We start from the raw sequence: 22264 nt of genomic DNA, 5'->3' as shown, positions 1-22264 counted from the left end.
GTGTTGATAAAGATGAAAAAATCACTCTGTATTAGTTATGTCTGTGTGTTGTGAATGAATGCATGCGGAGTTACCCGTTATGGGAAATGTCGTTCATGAAGCGGTGGCAGTGGACTAGGAAGGAGTGCCCTCTGGTGGAGATCAACGTGTGGATGTGACCGTGTCCATTGAAACAAGTGATAGAAACCCAATGCCATTTCAGGACATGTAGCCTACTTTCTCTGAAGTCTTAGTTTAAAGAACACTCTTATATCCTGTCCTGCAGCATTTTTCTCACATACATCATTTTTTTTTCACTACCATAAGGAAGTTGTGCTTTCCAGTAAGTCATGTGAGGTATAGTTGACATGAATCCAGGATTACTTTCTTTTGTTAGAGCATTTCAAGTTTTCAACACAAACCTGTAAGACTGAAAATACTGGTCGAGGCCCGGTCTATGGACCTCCCCCATGCAGCCTCACCTCCTCTCGGAAAACAACTAGTAACTCACACAAGAACATGGTTTAATGTGAATGTTTATCATTGACTCTTATGTTTTTGGTGTCATTTGAAATGTCTCAAAGTGAGTGGTACAGATATCTCATATCCAGATAGATAAAATAAAAGGTAATAAGGTTTATAGAAGTTTGGAGAAAACTGGTTCAGAGCCATTTGAGGGTGGTCTCCCCATGTCACCTGCATTTGAGGGTGGTCGCCCCCATCCGCCATGTCAACTGGTCAAACAGGATAAAAGAAGGTGTTCGCCCTCTCTCTGGGCTCTTCTTTCCTCTCTCTCTCTCTCTCTCTCTCTCTCTCTCTCTCTCTCTCTCTCTCTCTCTCTCTCTCTCTCTCTCTCAGGTAGGCTACAAGCTGGGTAAGATTATTTGGTGTAACCAATGTATAACCATGTTCTAGATATTTGAATTGATTGTGGAATTGATCTCTGATATCTGAAATATTAAATTGTTACATGTGATTATTCAGACTGATTTTGACATTGTTCATTTAATGGTTAAAAGGAATAGTCATACATTCACTCACTTTTAGTGGTTTAACCAACCAATACTTTTCATGAGTGAGGACAGAACACGTGATACCTTCCCTGTGTATTGGCGAACCGGCAATTGGAGCAATATATCGGGCCTTACAAACCTAATAAGCAGGTTTGTTGCTGTGGATATGTAATGTTGGGTATTATTACCTTTGTTTCTTCTATAACCTTATACATAAAGAATGCACAGCAGAGGAAACACCCCTGATATAAAGACTGAATGGAAACACTGCAATAGTTTGGATATTTGAGTGATGGTCATTTTTAGATTAATTTGATTAGTTTGAACGGATATTGTTATTGTTAATCAAAGTAAATGTGAATATTTTTATTAAAATGTGCCCTTTTCCTTATTTAACTCGACCTATTCCTAGTGGAAAAATCTATACATTTATTTCAGTATAGTACAAATTATGTTAACATATCGCTTGAGACTTACTGATATAAATATTATAATTAAACTTTATTTTGGAGTATACTTATTTATTGCACAATGCACATTATTAAGCCTAAAATGTGTTTTAACATCACTATTAGTAAAGATAGTATGATCACTGTGTCTTAAAATGCAATAATTATCATTTTTTGTCTAGTAATTTGTAATCAGTCCTTCACTGACCAATCAGCGTTCATTAGCAGAATGCTAGCGTGTTATGGGCAACAACAACTCAACCTGTAAGAAATCGAAAGGACATAAGTACTCGTTCATTCAACTTTCGACCTATAACCCATGTTGAACTTGCAAAACCTACTATCGAATCTGAGATTTCTCAACGGCAATGGGGTGAAAGAGACAAATTTAGCCGTCTAGCCCCATAGACTCCCATTCATTCTGCACTCATGGGCGATTGCCCCCAGTGGAACTCTGGTGGAACTACAACCAAAATTCGGTACAATAGGACTTAATAGGGAGTGGGCAGGCTCTCCATAGACGGGCTCTGCCGTAACACAATAACCATAACGCGTTGTTCATTATAAACGTGGGATTATGAATTATATTGAGAACGTCGTACATAGAAAACATACCGTAATGTACCCTGAGTGTAAACAGCCGCATTCATCGTGAAGCGTGCAGCAAGCGATTTGCAAAGATTAATATAAATATTAATATAAAGGTTAATAAAACGTTACACTCTCTTCTTCTTCTGGAGGTGCAGCAGGAACACGAATAGTTGGTACCGATCCTTTTTTCAGGAGCAGCTTCTTAGCAAAACCAGCTTTATATTGACCTCGTTTGTAAAGCAGTCTGGTGTGTGAAATGATTTGCGCAAATATGAAAATATTGACGTTGATCGTGGGGAATATTCCCTTCGAAAACACACTCAGCCACTGCGTCTTCAGCGGTTCGGATTTAGGAACATCAAAATGACTGCTGTGTTCGTTATTACACCCAAGAACAGAACACCACAATCGCTTAGACGCCATTCTGCTCATAGACAGTGCTCCAGCTATCAACAACGACCGCGCCGGTCCGCGCGGACCATGATTGACAGCTCGCTCACGAGCGAGGGCGGGTCTGTGATGAAACGCTGCTGTCAATCAACAATCGTGGGAGGGGCGTCGATTTTGTGACGTCACAAAATCGAACGGCTTGATTTGAGATGGGCTGAAAACATATAAGAAGATTAAAAAAAAAAAAACACTGGATGGATTTTTATCATTTTATGGTGGTTGTGTACAGGCACTGCCAACACACATTTCAGTACAATCAACTTGTAAAAGTGCATGTACCATTATATGACCCCTTTAAGTATAACAATTTAGTATACCATTGCATGGTGTATTTACAGTACGTAAATAAATATGTAATTCCATTTGTAATACACTTAGCATAAAATAAATGTATTTCAAATGCATTTTGGTATACTTATTTTTCACTAGGGATGAAAATAATTAAATGTTAAATTTAGTTAAATGTTGTTTTCTTGTAATCTGAAAGATAATTGCAGTTGGAATTGGTTTATTGCAATTATATAATATGAGTGAGTAAAAGCAAGATAAAAGTTGTGCATACTGTAAGCATTGGTAAGAGTGTGAGAATAAAACAGGTTTGGGTTGATGAGTATGTAAGACTTTCCTAAAGCAAGTCCCATAAAATATAGCTTTTTAATGTTAAGATATTAATTGCTTCTCCATTGAATCCAGTTCTTTTTTTCTTATAATGAAGAAAAGTTAAGAGGTTTTCCATGCAAAAATGACTGGATAAACACTCTCTGTACACATGGACCAACACATCAACACAATAAATACTTAAATGGACATTTTATTTCAAGAATACAGAAACATGCATATTGTTTGTCACTGCCCCAAAACACAAACATTCATTTTTAAACATTTATTTTCTTTAATCAACATTTCATCCCCAAAAAATGCCAGATCATTCATAATATTCAAGTGAAAGTTCATGTTTTTTTCCAACAATTGTATATCCAGGTAAGCGTATTATGTTCAGTGAAGCATGTTGAGTGAAAGTGAAGAAGGAAATAAGTGGGGGGAAAAGACAATATGCTGAAAGAATTAGGACAATACCAGCCATACCAAAGGCCATTGTTGTGCGATTATAGCATTTACCCTAAAAAACACTTCATTTACTGCTTTTGCATAAGATATGTTTTCAAAATGGTAAGACTTTGATTGCAATTCATTGTGTTCTTTGTGTGTCTACTAAAACTGGCCACTTAAAGGATCTCAGAAAGTGGACAGTAGATGCATGCGATCAACTGATCTTGTTCTTTTGGCATTATATACCAACATCCCTGCCACCACCGCAATGGAGACAACAAAGAGTCCTGCAAAGACCCCAGTGCTTGTGCTCATGTGTAGAAATCCACCATCATTTGAGGCTACAAAATTAAAGAACAAGAGTTAAATAGAAAATAATGACAGAAAGCATATTACAGACACTGGTAAAGGAATAATTAAGCCACAAAACTTAAAACTGCTTTTTTAAAGACCTATTATGCTCTTTTTCAAAGTCTGATTTTGTTTTTTGGTTCCACTAGAATAGGTTTTCATGCGTTAATGTTCAAAAAATACATTATTATTAACATATTTCACATTGTTGCAGCACATCTCTTTCCAGTCTGTCAGTAACACACTGTTTATTTAGTTCCTGTCTCTATGAAGCCCCTCCTTGTGAACTGGCTGGATCAGTGTGTTGTGACTGGGCAAGTGCATGTTTCGTAAATGTCATGCCCCTTTCCCTAATAAAAGCATAACAGGCCCCCTTTAAACCATATTCATATACCTGCAGAATTATGAGTCTGTCTCGCCACACGCAGGGGACCCTGCGTGATGTAGTGCCTGGCTGTTTCTTGGCTCACGTCTCGCCTACGTCTGCGAGCGGCTTGACCGAGGCAGCCTTGGGCACATCTGGAGTTAGAGCTGTCTTTTGCACACAGGATCACGGAGCAGCTAATGTACACCTGTAAACACGATTATTATAGTGAAAGGTTCCTGCTCAACACAATTTACACATTATTGTTATGCAAATGTCTCACACCTCATCGAAGCCTCCTGTGAACTTGAAAGCTTGGATCTCAAAGTCATATTTTGTGGAGTCACTTGGGTGAGGCATGACTGTTTCATCCATAACACACCTGAAATAACACAATCAAATAACAGAATGACTTCTGAACATATTATTATTACGTATTATAATACGTATTATTTTTCAAGTTAGAGAGAAAATGCAACAAAAAACATTCATCATGCCTTAATGAGATTTTTTTAAGTATATGCTCACCAAGGCTGCAATTATTTGATCAGAAACAGTAATATTGCAGTTAGAAATTACAGTTCCCTTTTGATACGGTTCACTTGCATTGCGTCAGTTTTTCTGACACTATGGGGAATACTGAAGCCTGATGACAAGTGGTTTTTCAGCCTGCAGAAACCAGGAATGATTTCAATGTGAAGATCATCTCCTAGCTGATTTTGAAGACGACAACACAGAAGCCTCTGTACTCGCCATCGAAGCAAGCCACCTGCAGCGGATCAATGGTGCCTTTCCGGCGAAAGCAAAAGAGCAACTGTTATCCGGTGAAAGCCGAAAGAGCAAATTCCTATTCTAAAAGAGCAAATTACGCGACGTTTGTTGCAAAATGTCACACCACGAGTGTGGCTCATGCAGGGTTCCAATGCTTCCCTCGTATGAGAATGACTCGGGACGCGCCCACGCCGAGGCTGGACTCACTGAGACTCTTCAGCAACCCTCACCACAGTTGACGACGTTGAGGAAAAATGATATACTAAACTTCCCCCATTGGAGGAAGCCGTCACTGCGCATCACTTTCCACCCGTCCAATTCATGCAGAGCTACATCTGCGCTCACGGCCAGGCTGGTTCATCGTTGACTCAGCAGCACGCCAAGCCGGCTCCCGCACCCGCTCAGCCCCAATGAAAGGCGGAACTCGAGGCGAAGCAGCGGTTCCTTCCCGCAAAGTGCTACCTGCTTCCCAGGCGCTAGGGACCCCGTCCTAAGCTAGAGCTGGTCCCTGAGCCACCTAAGCAGTCCTGATATTAGTCTCCTAAGGAGACTGGGTCCCGCAGAAGCCGGACCACCACCAAAGCGACCATGTGTCCCAACCCCCTGTTCAGTTCCGGGCATTGGAGGCGTCACACTTCTGTCTCGGACGCCAACTCTCACGTCCTCCGAGCCGAAGTACAAGTTCTGCTAGCAAAGGGCGCAGTAGAGAAAGTTCCTGCAGCCCACAGCGAGTCAGGCTTTTACAACTGCTATTTCCTTGTCCCCAAGAAGGATGGCGGCCTCAGGCCCATCTTTGATTTGAGATGTCTGAACCGCACACTGATAAGATGGCCGTTCAGAATTAACTTTGGAACAAATCCTCTCACAGATCTGCCCAGGGGATTGGTTTTTATCAGTGGATCTGAATGATGCATACTTTCGTATCCAGATAGCTCCCCATTACAGACCGTTCTTGAGATTTGTGTTCAACGGGGTGACTTACCAATATACAGTCCTACCATTTGGACTGTTCATAGATCCACGCACTTTTACGAAATGTATGGATGCATCTCTCTCCCCCCTGAGACGAAAGGTAGTTTGCGTCCTGAATTACCTCGACGATTGGTTGCCCTAAGCCCAATCAAAGGAGGAACTGTGTGTAGACAGATATCTGCTCCTCAGCCATCTGGAAAGTCTGGGGTTCAGGATCAACTTGAGCAAGAGCTCGCTGTCCCTCAGCCAACGCATCGCATTCCTGGGGGCAGTATTCGATTTGTCCCAAATGCAGGCCTGGATTTCGCCAGAACGCTCCCTGAAAAATCTGTTAGTGGTGGCATTCACAGCTGGGAGCAACCTCCTCCTGAAAATGTTTCAGAAGCTACTGGGCCTCATGGCAGCAGCCTCCTTAGTAGTTTCCTTGGGTCTGTTACATATGCGGCCACTACAACGCTGGTTGAAGGCCCGCATCCCACCTCTAGCGTGGCGTGACGGCCGCATTATTCTCAGGGTGACCCACGGCTGCACCAGAGCCCTGGTCCCCTGGCTCCTGGATGGAGCCAATGTTGGCCTGGCACATCAACTGCCTGGAAATGATGGTAGTACCTTCAAGGAATTCCAGCAAGAACTCAGAGGGCACCTTGTCCTGGTCTGGTAGGACAGCATGACAGTGGTAGCCTATATAAATTATGAGTGATTCGGTCTGCCTAGTCAGTCTCCACCCTCAGGGTTTTTTCTAGGAGATATCATACCCACAGGTTCTGGTCCCAAACCCAAGCCTGCCTTATAGGACATATTCTATGTCCCTATCTCTTGTAACCTGCCCTGGGGCCCTCGCAGGATGGCTTCCGTTCTGCGCTATTAGCACTGCGTTTTGCAGTGTGTTCCCTGTTGGGTCAGAAAAGATTGACCCAATGCGAGTGAACCGTGTTGAAAGGGAGCATTCCAGTTACTGATGTACAGTAACCTTGGTTCCCTGAGATAACGGGAACAAGCATAGCGTAGCTTCCCATGCTACTGCGCATTTGCTCGAGTCGAGGCTGCTGCTACTCTGTCGAAAATGGCTGAAAAGACATTTGTCTGCAAATGCACGGACGTGCACAGATGTGAACCCATCAGGCTTCAGTTTCCCCACAGCGTCAGAAAAGTCTGATGCAATGCTCGTTCCTGTTATCTCAGGAAACCAAGGTTATGTCCGTAACCAGAAAGTTTTCTGTTTTAATATACTTTAAAATGTAATTTATTCCTGTGGTGTCAAAGCTGAATTTCCAGCATCATTACTCCAGTCTTCAATGTCACATGACCCTTCAGAAATCATTCTAAGATGATCTGCTGATTGCTCAAGAATTTTTTATTATTATTATCAATGTTAAAAACAGTTGTGCTGCTTCATACATTTGTGAAAACCATAATACAATTTCTTTAGGACATTATAAATGTCTTTACTGCCACTTTTGATCAATTCAATGTGTCCTTGCTGGATTAATGGTAATGTATGTCTTAATTGATTCTATTATTAATTTATTTATTATTAAACTCCATTGTATAAGATCACAGAAATCACTTCTAAAGATCTCTCAGTAGCAGATCAAGTGTTTGCAGCATTATTCAATGTGTTGACATAATTTCCACTGAAACAGGAAAATAGGGCGGGACATATAAAACAGCTCCTCCCCTTTTTAAAAATAGCCAGTAGCATTTAATTTATATCACAGCTCGCCCAGGGCCATTGAGCTCGGTAAAGCCGCAGTTTCCTCCTAATCTCCTCCATATCGCTTTAAAATATAGCATTCTGTGCAGAATTCAAATGGGTCCGATACATTTTCTGGTATGCACAGACTCACGCAGATGATCTGTGCTAATGTGTCTCTGGTCCGGAGAAGACTGTGTGCGCTGCGGCGGTTCGTGTGACACTAATGTGAAACCAGACTTCATTCACCCCAATGGAAAGCATATTTACACTGTCTGGATCATTCCCTATTCCCTATATAGTGCACTATGTGCTATTCACCATGTAGAAAATAGTAAATGTGTGAACAAGTGGCTGATTTTAGACGCAGCTTCAGTGTTTATTTATAATTTTGGGGGTGGGATGCTTTAGATTCTAGAGAGCATTTGATTGGACAGAAAATCTGATTAGAAGCTGAAGTGCAGTGTGATGTCATCAAAATGATTCATATTGGCGGAAGTGGGAGACTGTAAGTTTTGAATGCTTATCTCTTCTAAATATGAATTTTGTCATTGTTTGGGGGTCCGCTAGCTTATAGAAAACAGTAAGGCTCATACTAAAAAAACTTTAAGTTTAACTTTAACATTAAGTGCTTTGAGCAACTTGACCTTAATTAAATGACAAATAATTTTTCTTTCACTAATACAGTTCAAACAAGTGTGTTTAGCACTGAATAAGGGTTCAGGTGCAAAACATCTTTAGCTTCACACTTGTTTTCACATTGCAGCCACAGTAAGTAATAAATAAAATGTTCCTTATTTGAGGAAAGCCATTGTGAGGTTTTCAACAAAGCCTTGAAGGCCGACCATGTATTTGAAGGAGAACACCAACTTTCTACATGGGCTTGCTTGAACCTGAAACCTTTGTGCTAGTTGACCAAAAGCTTAATCCAGTGAGCCTTTAATTTTGCAACAGTCCTGCAGTGTTTTAAACATTACCAATGACAAACTTGGAGTATAATGAATAACCTTACTCTGTCCATGTCATTGTTCATTCTGAAAATGTCAAAATCTAGTTCATGATAAAATCTTACCCGTCTTTGATGATGTCATAAAAGACAGCACTGAACGGATTGTCTTCAGGAGTGGCCCTGCAGGACTCAACGAAGAGTGTGACCTCTGGGAGAGCAGTACGGGCTTCAATGCCCATGTAGATCTTGTCCATCAGCTGAACCTGCACTGGATACTGGCTAGGATCTACCTGACTATTAAAGGTTTGGTCTGTGAAAACTTCAAATGAGTAACTAAATGTGCCAAAGCTGGATTCAGTGAAGATGTAGTCAGATTTGTGGTTGACATAGCGGTTGGACACACTGGCTATTTTGGGATACTGGCAGGAGAAGCCAAATTTAACTTGATTGCGTCTGGTGATAACAGCATTCGGGTTCTCAAAGGAATTGATCTCGTTTTTGAAGACAAAGTAATCTCCAGAGTCCTGGTTGGTGTTAAATGAAGAATAAAATTATCAGAATGTAAACACTCAAATATTCCAAAAAGAATTTAGAATAATATAAAACACAGTTTCCATACATCCATCGTAGTGCCACAGGTGTTGAGGGACATTGTGCCCATGATGTGGGTTTGATTGGAAGTAAGAGAGCAGGTGGGGTCTCGCAGTTGGAGCCAGTCCTGGTCAATGCCATCCATGGAGGCTTTACTGACTACAATGCTGATACTGTTATCATCACATATGACTTTTGCTTCACCTTAAAAGATAGGATACATTTATTAAGTCACAATTAGTGTATTTTTATGTAACCTGCATTTAAATCATGAAAAAAAAACTATTTGCGCGATGAGCACAAACTCAATTCATAACTCACAACATTCTCAGTGGACATTAGCAATTAATCTATTCCAAATATATTTGAAGGTAACTCCCTTGAGTACTAAGGTTTGTTACCGCCCAGCAACACAATTTTACATTTACATTTAATCATTTAGCAGACGCTTTTATCCAAAGCGGCTTACAACTGAGGAGAACAATTGAAGCAATCAGACCAGCAAGAGGGCAACAGTATACAAGTGTAACAAGTCTCAGTTAGTCTAGTATAGTTAAAACTGTTTTTTTTTTTCGTTTTTTTTTTCAGAAAAACAAATAGAATAGAATAGAATAGAATAGAATAGAATAGGCAAGTGCTAGTATTAATTGTTCAGGTGCTTGCGAAAAAGATGTGTCTTTAGACATTTTTTGAAAATGTTCAGCTGCACAAATTGAGATATGCAGGTCATTCCAACAGCAGGGAACAGTCCAGGAAAAGGTCTGTGAGAGTGATTTTGTGCCTCTTTGGGATGGCACCACGAGGCGTCGTTCACTTGCAGAACGCAAGCTTCTGGAGGGCGCATAAGTCTGAACTAGCGAGTTTAGGTATATTGGTGCAGGCCCAGTGGTTGTCTTGTAGGCAAACAGTGCCTTGAATTTGATGTGAGCGGCTATTGGCAGCCAGTGCAAACTGATGAAGAGAGGTGTGTAGTGGGCTTTCTTCGGCTCGTTGAAGACCACCCTCGCTGCTGCATTCTGGATCAGTTGCAAAGGCTTGATAGCACATGCCGGAAGGCCCGCTAAGAGATCATTACAAAAGTCCAGTCTGGATAGAACAAGAGCTTGGACAAGGAGTTGTGTAGCATGCTCTGATAGGAAGGGTCTGATCTTCCTGATGTTGTATAAAGCAAATCTGCAGGACCAGGCCGTTGTAATAATATGGTCTGTGAAGCTTAGCTGATCATCAATCACAACTCCAATCATCAATCACAACTCCAACTGACAACAATGTCAGTACAATGTACTGTTAATTTTATTCAACCAGTTTAATACATGCTTGCTAGAAGTGGTGAGGATTTTGGTTGATTCTCAGTGATTCACCGAAAAGATTTGTTCACTGATTCGTTCAGTGGCTCTTTGTGCCAATAGGTGTCAATAATGCTTTATGTTATTGAATCATAGCCTAGAAATCTAGACGCATCCTAGCGGCAGCAAATGTAATTTGCAGCCAGGGTCGTCTAAAGACTTGGATTTCAGCTTTTCTTTGAGAAAAGAACAAAGAACGGCACTGAAGTCATTCTTAAAAAAGGAAGATGTGTTCGGAGTTTTGCCGACCGGATATGGCAAAAGTTTAATCTATCAACTAGCTCCGCTGGTGGGAAAACGCTCTGGTTGGTTGTAGCGCTATCCTATTGCATGCAGAGGGGATTTGAAAGACAACCGTTTATCCCGCCCCTCGGATTGAGCCCTGCCAATGGTGTGTTCCCAGACCCAACATCTTGATGTGGGTCTGGCTTGTCAGGCTAATTGAATCATTCAATTCATCAAAAAATGTTGCATGTCTACAAATCCAATAAGGTAAAGAACTCTAGAAAGAGTGTCAAAGCATTGTTTTCTCCACAAATAATAACAAAGCAGCCTATAACCTAAAAAAATTACGCGTTTAACTTTGTTAACACATTAACTGAACAAACAACATGCCATAAAACTTTAGAAAGTTCGGCAGTTCAGCAGTCACATCACATGCTTCAAATGTTGAGAACGATTAACGCGATTGATGAATTGATTTATTCACTTAAAAGATTCATTCAACAACACAGATTCATTCACAAACAACACAGAACGCACCAGTACTTGCTAAGCATTCACATATGTATTCAAATATTTACATTTACATTCAAATGTTTCTGCTAATGCATTTACCTGATAAAACCCTTGCTTTTGCCACAACCACAATAATGCACCTCATTTCTGACTGTCTGATGAAGAAAAAAGAGGAAAGAACTCTTGAGAAATTATACAGAGACCATAAATTACTGGTGAACTTAAAAACAGATCCCCTTTACCTGTGAAGCGTCTCTGCTGTGAAACACACAGGTACATGGCGAAATAGATCCGTCTCCTGTGGAATCCAGGTCAGTGTTGCCATCATAACCCCATTACTCAAACTTGTCAGGGTCTTAGACATATTAGAGGGGCCACTGACCTGGAAGTCAAAGATGCTACACAAGAGGAACAGAAAGATCACAAACATCAACTCAAGTGACTGGCACATGGAAAAACTGCTTTAGCAAACATTGTCAGTTGAGCATATCAAGGTATGCTTTGACCTAGTGATAAAATAAAATCAGTTTAATTCATCACTGCTCTGACAAGTGACAATTCAAGTCACTACACTAAGAAATAAAAATGTAAGTATATCAACTCTCCCAGCTAACAAAAATGTTTTAAAGGGGCGGTATAATGTCCTTTTCACAAGATGTAAAATAAGTCTCTGATGTCCCCAGAGTGTGTATGTGAAGTTTTAGCTCAAAATACCCCACAGATATTTTTATATAGCATGTTAAAATTGTCCATTTTTTAGGGTGAGCAAAAATGCACTGTTTTGTGTCTGTTCCTTTAAATGCAAATGAGCTGCTGCTTCCAGCACAGAGGGCGGAGCTTCAACAGCTTGCACTTACACAGACATGCACTGAAAATTTCAAAAACTTTTAGCCTTTTATGTTCAAACCGGATTCAGACAATGATGGAGAGACTCAAGAAGAGGTGACAACATGTAGAAGCAACAGGACATTTCTGAATGGTTAGTTGATGAATTTATGTAGCTTATGTGTAGTTATCTTCTAGTCATTGATTAGCATATTCTGTCTTGATAATCTATAAATCGTGCTCCGGGGGCGGGGTTTATGTAAATTTTAGGGTTGGTGATGTCACTATCCCGGGAGAAATGTTGTGTAGTCCCTACCAGCCGTTTGTTGTAGTCCTTAAAAAGCAATTTCTTTAAAAGCAAATATCTCCCTTTGCTTTAAACTTTGAGCATTGTAACTTTGCAGATGTTGTTTATACTCAAACAGCAACATTACACACTAACTAAAGTTAAAAACGTGAAATCATAATCAACCACCCCTTTAAGAACGTTTTGCTGAAATGTTCTTTCAGAATGTTCTCTGAACGTTCAAAACACAAACAATGTATAAATAATGTTTTTGTGCTTAAGTTTTGAGTCCATTATTAAAGATCAAATAATTCTGAATGGATAATGAACTTATTAGAAGAATGTTAGTTCATAACTTTGAGAGAACCTTGCCAGAACTGTTGTATATCTGCCTAGCAGGGCAGATATCTTTGTTCCATTATTGAGGTCTGTTCAGAATGCTCGCTCTGGGTTGTTTTGGTTATGTCTGGATTTCTGTTTTCCCGAGCTATGTTCAGTAAAGCCTGATGTGAGTCTGCATAGTCATCTCGTCTTGTGTTTTACTTCATGCATCATATGACAGACATCACAGTGGCGACGAGGATGGGATCAACTGTGAGCGTTGATATCCTGTAGTGCGTGAAATTTGAATGACAGAGAAGCAGAAGAGGACTAGTTCAGCGATCCGAAAGAACAGTCAGCGAGAGTACGTCACTGTGAGCGGCGTACATGGCTTACATAGGCAAAGTTGACGCATTTGATAGTTCCATGGAGGATTGGAACATGTATATCGAAAGACTGCAGCAGAACTTCGCTGCAAATGAGATAGCGGAAGATAAACATGTCGCTGTACTCCTCAGTGCAATGGGTCGAAAAGCATACAGTCTTTTGCGGAGTTTGACTGCCCCCCAGAGGCCTGCAGAAAAGACTTTTTCAGAACTTGTTCAAGTGATGCGAGAACATTTGTCACCCAAACCGTTATTAATTGCTGAACGTTTCAGATTTTATAAACGAAATCAGTGCGAGGGAGAGACCATTTCCACTTATGTGGCTGAATTGAAAAAGTTAACGGAGCATTGTCAATTTGGGGACGTATTAAACAATGCACAGCGCGATCAGCTGGTATGCGGTATACATCATCAAGGAATTCAAAAGAGACTGTTGACTGAGCCAGATCTGACGTTTAAACGAGCAGTGGAGATCGCCATTTCAATGGAAACTGCAGCAAAAGACGCTCTGGAATTACAAAGTGACATAAAGGCTGGAAGTGTGAATAAACTGTCAACAATAAGCAGAATAAACCAGACGCCCTGTTTTCATTGTGGAAACTTTTCTCATCTCCCCTCTCAATGCAGATTTAAAAATGAAGAGTGTAGACAATGTCACAAAACTGGGCACATTCAACGAGTTTGTCGCAGTGGCAAGGCAAAGGGGACTGAGAAAGATAAGAGATATCTCAGTGACAAGAAAAACATGCATAAACTTGATGATGTATCAGACAATGACATCGAGGATGCATTGGCCAGTTTGGAACTGTTCAGTCTGAGCGGAAAAGACAAACAGGCCATCTGGCTCACGCCTAAACTAAATGGCCAGGCAGTAAAAATGGAGCTGGACACAGGCTCAGCTGTTTCAGTCATGTCTGAGAGCGATTACAAGGTCTTTTTCAACAAAGAGAAACTAGACCCATCTTCTGTTGTTCTCAAAATGTATACTGGAGAAAGAGTAAGACCACTGGGTTTGCTGCCTGTGATAGTAGAATATAACGACCGGAAAGAGATTCTCAGCTTGTACATAATTTCAAAGGGAGGCGCACCACTGTGGGGCCGTGAGTGGTTAAGGGTGTTTCAGATGGGCTTGGACGAGATCAGAAACCTCAGTGTGCTGCCTGCCGTGCCACAAAATACAACAGAAAAGCTGGAACGGATCTTGAGGGATGCTGCCTCTGTATTTCAAAGTGGTATTGGCACCCTAAAATCAATCAAAGGAAAAATTGTGCTTAAGGATGGTGCGACCCCACGGTTCCACAAAGCACGTCCAGTTCCATACGCCATTCGACAGATTGTCGAAAGCGAGTTGGATCGGCTGGAGGAAAATGGGGTACTGTCGAAAGTGGATTGGAGTCCATGGGCGACACCTGTTGTCGCTGTAGTAAAAAAAAAACCCGGCACAGTTAGACTATGCAGGGACTTCAAGGTCTCAATTAATCCTGTACTACAAGCTGAACAGTATCCTCTACCCCGAATTGAGGACATTTTCACAAATCTGGCAGACGGACAGCGTTTTTCAAAGGCGGACTTAGCTGACGCCTACCTCCAGATGGAGATGGAAGATGATTCAAAAGCCTTTCTAACCATCAACACGATTAAGGGTCTTTATCGTTACAACAGGCTTGTGTTTGGAGTAGCTTCGGCTCCAGCCATCTGGCAACGTGCAATGGACCAAGTTCTTCAAGGAGTGCCCGGAACACAGTGCTATCTAGATGACATAATTGTCACGGGTGCTACAGATGAGGAGCATCTTGAAAACCTGAAAAAGGCCCTTAAACGACTGGAGGAATTTGAACTTAGAGCCAGATGAGAAAAATTAATTTCTCGAGCCCACTGTCACATATTGTGGGCACATTGTAGATGTCCAGGGATTGCACAAGAGCCAGGACAAAACTCAGGCGGTGATGAATGCTCCAAAGCCACAAGGTGTCTCGCAGCTCAGATCCTTCTTAGGGTTTGTGAACTATTACAATAGGTTTTTGCCTAACCTGGCAATGGTCCTGCATCCCCTAAATGAGTTACTGCAGTCAGGCAGGCAGTGGAAATGGAATAATGAGTGTGAGCGTGCTTTTCAGGAAGCCAAGAAGCTGGTAATATCCGACATGGTCCTGACACATTACAATCCATCCCTCCCAGTGAAGCTGGCATGTGATGCCTCTCCCTATGGGATCGGGGCAGTGATGTCACACGTAATGGATGATGGCGGTGAGAGGCCAATTGCGTTTGCATCACTGTCTTTGTCTGCAGCTGAGAAAAACTATGCCCAAATTGACAGAGAGGCATTGAGTCTAGTTTGGGGTGTCAAAAGATTCAACCACTATCTTTTCGGCAGAGAGTTTACCCTTGTTACGGACCATCAACCGCTGACTTCTATTTTCAGCCCACAGAAAGGCATCCCTGCCACTGCAGCTGCTCGCATACAACGCTGGGCATTGTTTTTGGGAGGGCATCGTTACAAGATTGAGTTCAAACGCACTGCATGTCATGCAAATGCAAACGGACTGTCTCGATTGCGTTCAGAAGTGGCAAAAGATGAATATGGAGAGGAAGGGGTTCTGGATATGTTCTCCATCAGCCAGACTGAAGGCCTGCATGTCACAGCAGACATGGTGAAAACTGAAACCAAACGTGACAAGGTTCTGTCACAAGTGTATCTAGCAACACTGCAAGGATGGACAGTCAAACACAAATCTCTGCTACCTGCGTACTATGCAAAACGTCATGATCTCTCTCTGAATGCTGGGTGTGTAATGTGGGGGCTGCGAACCATCATACCCACCAGATTAAGATCAGGTGTTCTGGATGAGCTGCATAAGGGCTATCTAGGCGTGGTGAAAATGAAGGCACTTGCCAGGAGTTATGTGTGGTGGCCAGGAATGGATAAAGAGATAGAGCGGCTGACCCTGCAGTGCCCTGGTTGCCAAATGATACAGAATGAGCCAGAAAAGGCACCACTTCACCCCTGAGAATGGCCAGCATCCCCATGGGAGCGGATAGATGTGGATTTTGCAGGGCCATTCATGGGATCGATGTTTCTGGTGATAGTTGATGCCTGTTCAAAATGGCCTGAGGTTTTCACCATGAGCACAACCACCTCTTTGCGCACCATCGAGGTACTGAGAGACTTGTTTGCTAGAACTGGAGTTCCGCACCAGTTAGTAAGTGACAATGGGCCGCAATTTGTCGCTACTGATTTCCAGACATTCATTCGCAGAAATGGCATCAGGCATGTCACGTCTGCTCCGTGGCACCCAGCTACTAATGGACTTGCTGAGAGGTTTGTACAAAGCCTTAAACAAGGGCTTCAAGCCATTGCACATGAGAAACTGACACTCTAATAAAAGCAGTCACATTTTTTGTTTGCATACAGAAATGCCACCCATGCTACCACAAACCAAACTCCAGCTATGTTGTTCATGGGACGTTCACTTCGTTCCAGATTGGATCTGATTCAGCCTAACATCAAACAGACTGTGCAGGACAAGCAAATGAAACAAGGGCAGAGGAACCCTGCCAGAGCCACACGGAGCTTTACGGTTGATGAAACTGTGCTTGCGAAAAGTTACAGGGGAGACTGCAAGTGGGTCGTGGCTGTAGTTAAGGAGAAAGCTGGACCATTGATGTACAAGGTTGAGCTCCCGGGTGGCACCGTATGGCGGCGCCATGTTGACCAGCTAAGGAAAAGTGGACTGATCGGGACAGAAGAGCTCCCAACACAGTCTGCTGATTCTTCTGTCACTCCGATAGAGCTACCATCATCTCCTCCGGGAATAAATGTCCAGAGTCATCATCCTCACCTCCCAGTATCACCTCCATCTGCATCCCTTACAGAAACCAACACTGTTTCAGCAGACAGTGAGGGGGTGCTCTATGAGGAAAAACGATACCCGACACGCATACATAAACCACCACAGAGACTAATAGAGACCGTTAAGGGTCATGATGATGGCTAGTCCATTGTGTGGGTTACGGACAGTGTATCGATGTGTTTGTTTATTTTGGTGTTGTAGTTTATACAGGAGTTCACAAAGACTTTCTGAAACAAGTGTTATGGTTTTTTTTGTACTTTTGCTTGTTTGTTTTATGTTGTGTTTTTTTTTTGGCCTGACATTATTGATACTTCTGGTTTTAAGGGTGGAGGGAATGTTGTATATCTGCCTCGCAGGGCAGATATCTTTGTTCCATTATTGAGGTCTGTTCAGAATGCTCGCTCTTGGTTGTTTTGGTTATGTCTGGATTTCTGTTTTCCCGAGCTATGTTCAGTAAAGCCTGATGTGAGTCTGCATAGTCATCTCGTCTTGTGTTTTACTTCATGCATCATATGACAGACATCACAAGAACGTTAGCCAAAGTTCTGGGAACGTTCCATGTTAGCTGGGTTGTTGAAGTTTGGTAGCAACAGAAATGCAATTAAATACAGAAGTCAAAGACAGTGAAAACTAATTGTCTGACAAAGAGTGGAAGACAAATATGTAACACCAAACATTATTCAGACCTGTTATCTGCGATCTGTGCTTGGAGGGTGATCTCGTGAGCCTGTCCCACAGCCGCATGATGTACATCTCCATGCAAAGGAGTTGGTGTCAAGAAACTTGGCTTGTTCACCCCTGGCACACAACCCTGAGCTGGTGGAAGAACTGCAAGATGCCGTAGATTGTGTTTAAATCCACAGAAACAATGCACACAATACACAGTTTCAGTGGTACACTGTTCATTAATGAGCACAACAGACCAAAAATACACATTCTAAGGGTTTCATCATCCACAAACTGTGAACACATAAGTGCACTTCTACTTTCAATTACATGCTGCGATATAATTAACCACTGAGCCTGTTCTTCCACAATTTTTATTTTGTCATGTATTGCATTGTTTCTGGCTCTTGCACACATTCTGCCAAATGACAGAAACTGGTTGTTCAGGCGATCAAACACAAATGTTCTGCTGGTGGTGATTGATGTCTCTATTGGCGGAAATATACTGTGTCTCTATCTAGTTTACACTCTTTCAAAATGCACTTTTGACTTTAATTTCTTTCTTTATATTTTGTCAATGCCTTTATTCAACAATAGATTTTCACACCTTAGTATTATCTGCATTCATTTTCCAGTCATTTGTGATTACTGTATTAGGAATTTTAATCAGAGAGATTGCTCTGAATATTTATTATTTCTTACTGAAAGGCTATATCTATACAATTACCTTCCTAATTTATTTTTTTGCATAGCAGATGTGCTACAGTGTGCAAATGTGATTCTCACTCACTTTCAACTCCAAACTGCAAAGGCACTTGACTGAGAGCAGTTGGGTTGCTGTCATTGAATGCATTACTGACAGAGAAGACCCCATTATGGTCCATCACAGTTATGTTTGAAACAGGATAATCCTCCAGGATGAGCTCAAACACATGCACACCCAGGGCCAGTGAATCTCCTGTGTGCAAAGTGCATGATTCCTACAAAGCAGAATAAACCATTATATACTGTATATATATATATATATATATATATATATATATATATATATATATATAATATCGTATCATACAGGATCACACACACAAAACATTACCTTGTAAAGATGTATGTTTGTATGTTGATGGCACAGTGTGCAGTTGGCATCATTAAACCTGCATCTCACAACATCGTCATCTGGGTCATGTGCCAGCAATTGAAAATTCTGGAAGCAGTTCTGAGGAATCCTGAATATTATCAAACAGAAGATGGAGCAAGATTATTTTTTGGAAGTAGATGAGTCTGTTATAAAGGCAAATGTGAATAATACATTAAAATGCACAAACCTTATGTTTGGAATTGCTGCTGAAACAGGGGATCTGTTTGGAGACTGAGTGTCAGATCGCTGGCTAGTGTCAACATGAGTGTGAAGTTTCCATCCACCGACACCTTGAACATTATCTTCCCAACAGCAACCAGAGGAACTGAAAGAGATATTTGATCAAATGCATATGCATTCTTTCAATGTCATGTGTTTTATGTGTTTAAATTCATGAGTTTACTTTACGCATTAACCACAGAACTTAGCATAATAACATTCCTTTAACCTAAACTATTAACTTTTAAGGTCTATAGTATGTGCATTTGGGGATTTTATTATTTAACCTATTTTGCAACCATGTAAGACTTTTATCAATAAGTTAAAGTAGAACATAATAGTTATATAATATACAGTGGGTACGGAAAGTATTCAGACCCCCTTAAATTTTTCACTCTTTGTTATATTTCAGCCATTTGCTAAAATCATTTAAGTTCATTTTTTTCCCTCATTATTGTACACACAGCACAGAATTGTTGACATTTTTGCACATTTATTAAAAAAGAAAAACTGAAATATCACATGGTCCTAAGTATTCAGACCCTTTGCTGTGACACTCATATATTTAACTCAGGTGCTGTCCATTTCTTCTGATCATCCTTGAGATGGTTCTACACCTTCATTTGAGTCCAGCTGTGTTTGATTATACTGATTGGACTTGATTAGGAAAGCCACACACCTGTCTATATAAGACCTTACAGCTCACAGTGCATGTCAGAGCAAATGAGAATCATGAGGTCAAAGGGACTGCCTGAAGAGCTCAGAGACAGAATTGTGGCAAGGCACAGATCTGGCCAAGGTTACAAAAATATTTCTGCTGCACTTAAGGTTCCTAAGAGCACAGTGGCCTCCATAATCCTTAAATGGAAGACGTTTGGGACGACCAGAACCCTTCCTAGAGCTGGCCGTCCGGCCAAACTGAGCTATCGGGGGAGAAGAGCCTTGGTGAGAGAGGTAAAGAAGAACCCAAAGATCACTGTGGCTGAGCTCCAGAGATGCAGTCGGGAGATGGGAGAAAGTTGTAGTAAGTCAACCATCACTGCAGCCATCCACCAGTCAGGGCTTTATGGCAGAGTGGCCTGACGGAAGCCTCTCCTCAGTGCAAGACACATGAAAGCACACCTGAAGGACTCCAAGATGGTGATAAATAAGATTATCTGGTCTGATGAGACCAAGATAGAACTTTTTGGCCTTAATTCTAAGCGGTATGTGTGGAGAAAACCAGGCACTGCTCATCACCTGTCCAATACAGTCTCAACAGTGAAGCATGGTGGTGGCAGCATCATGCTATAATGTTTTGTACCTTTTAACTCTACTTCCCCTTTTCCTAAGTGGTTATTCCACTTGTCAGGCCGCCATTGTAAATAAGAACTTGTTCTTAATGACTTGCCTGTAAAAATAAAGGTTAAAAAAAAAAAAAAAAAAAAAAATGCTGTGGGGGTGTTTTTCAGCTGCAGGGACAGGACGACTGGTTGCAATCGAGGGAAAGATGAATGCGGCCAAGTACAGGGATATCCTGGACGAAAACGTTCTCCAGAGTGCTCTGGACCTCAGACTGGGCCGAAGGTTCACCTTCCAACAAGACAATGACCCTAAGCACACAGCTAAAATAACGAAGGAGTGGCTTCACAACAACTCCTTGACTGTTCTTGAATGGCCCAGCCAGAGCCCTGACTTAAACCCAATTGAGCATCTCTTGAGAGACCTGAAAATGGCTGTCCACCAACGTTTACCATCCAACCTGACAGAACTGGAGAGGATCTGCAAGGAGGAATGGCAGAGGATGCCCAAATCCAGGTGTGAAAAACTTGTTGCATCTTTCCCAAAAAGACTCATGGCTGTATTAGATCAAAAGGGTGCTTCTACTAAATACTGAGCAAAGGGTCTGAATACTTAGGACCATGTGATATTTCAGTTTTTCTTTTTCAATAAATGTGCAAAAATGTCAACAATTCTGTGTTTTTCTGTCAATGTGGGGTGCTGTGAGGGAAAAAAATTAACTTAAATGATTTTAGCAAATGGCTGCAATATAACAAAGAGTGAAAAAGGGTCTGAATACTTTCCGTACCCACTGTAAAAGTAGCATCAGAATTACCTCAGAATGAAGGGACCATTAGTGACATTGGTGGCCATGTGAACCTCTGATTGGCACCACAGATTTTGTGCTGTGCTGTCTGTCTCCATAGGTTCTGTGTTGGTGAGGACGCCACAGGATCCACTCTCACAGATCCAGTTGACTTGAGAACCACAGGGACCCCTACTGGACTCTCTGTAGTAGAAGTGCATCTGCATAAAGCATATAGAGGACACCGGGGTTACCACATGTTTAACTCTAGTGAATTTTTCTCAGGAGAGATTTCTTTTTAAAATGTTTATTTTTAAGTTTTGGCTATAAAAAAGCCACATCAGAAACAACACTGTAAAAAGTTGCTGCCATAAATTTTGAAGTATAATCAACGTCTCGGTTACGTAACCTATTCGTCGGTCACGGCGTACGCCGAGAGTGACCGACTGATAGGGAACTTGGATGTTTAAGTCATTACAACTTAAATTGCATTATATTACTTAAAAAAATAAATAATTTGCCTAACTTATATGCGTAAAAGCAATGTAAAAACATGTTGTCATAACTTATTGATATTTTTTACAGTGTATCTTGCAATGATATAGCAATACCTCCCTTTGTTATTAACTATTATAAAAATCATCAGTTATCAATTATATTGACCAATTTCTCATTTTCAGTAAATGAAATAATGCTGAAATAAAGTAAAATATAAATATTAGATGAAAACTTAAACTTTCAAAAGTTTAATGAAAACAACAGTTTTCGAGCATGTTAAGGGCCCCAAAAGTGCCCGAAAGGTTGACAGAAAAATAATAATAAAGAATCCTAAGGAAAACAATAGGGCCTTCGCCCTAATTTCTAATTAGAAATGTTGCCTTGGCAGCTAACTGAAATAAATGTTTAGTTGAAGTATTAAAAGGACTAAAACTGAAATAAAAATAAATCAAAATCAAAAACTAATAAAATTACAAAAGCACATAACAACATTTCTAATAAAATGAAAACTTACAATACATAAATAAGAGCAAATTCAAAATATGAATAATTACTAAATACTAATACTAAAATAGCATTGCATCACAGCAACCATCTCTTTTTTTTTTCGGAGAAGAAGAAACTTCAGCAACTATTTACAATCTAGTTTTAGATTACTTAATTTTACATAAAATTAATTTGACGTATTTTGTATGACAGTTA

General features: G+C 41.0%; 1 protein-coding gene across 1 annotated transcript in view; it reads right to left on the bottom strand.

Moving 5' to 3' along the window:
* Window positions 1-3278: 3278 nt before the first annotated feature.
* LOC311290863 (uncharacterized protein) overlaps window positions 3279-22264 on the bottom strand; it is a 21293-nt gene continuing 2307 nt past the window's right edge. The window contains exons 3-14 of the mRNA XM_084409592.1: window positions 21095-21285; window positions 18968-19105; window positions 18739-18868; window positions 18433-18622; window positions 17663-17804; window positions 11550-11705; window positions 11407-11462; window positions 9252-9427; window positions 8756-9156; window positions 4533-4629; window positions 4278-4455; window positions 3279-3873 (exon numbers count right to left, since the gene is read on the bottom strand). Of these exons, the coding sequence (XP_084265718.1) occupies window positions 3719-3873; window positions 4278-4455; window positions 4533-4629; window positions 8756-9156; window positions 9252-9427; window positions 11407-11462; window positions 11550-11705; window positions 17663-17804; window positions 18433-18622; window positions 18739-18868; window positions 18968-19105; window positions 21095-21285 (2010 nt within the window). The 3' untranslated portion in view covers window positions 3279-3718. The remainder of the gene's footprint in view (window positions 3874-4277; window positions 4456-4532; window positions 4630-8755; window positions 9157-9251; window positions 9428-11406; window positions 11463-11549; window positions 11706-17662; window positions 17805-18432; window positions 18623-18738; window positions 18869-18967; window positions 19106-21094; window positions 21286-22264) is intronic.

The sequence above is a fragment of the Rutilus rutilus genome (genome assembly GCF_951802725.1).
Source record: "Rutilus rutilus genome assembly, chromosome: 5".
Classification (NCBI taxonomy): Eukaryota; Metazoa; Chordata; class Actinopteri; order Cypriniformes; family Leuciscidae; genus Rutilus; species Rutilus rutilus.
The sequence above is the reverse complement of the archived record's forward strand: the minus strand, read 5'-3'. Positions and strand labels throughout refer to the sequence as shown.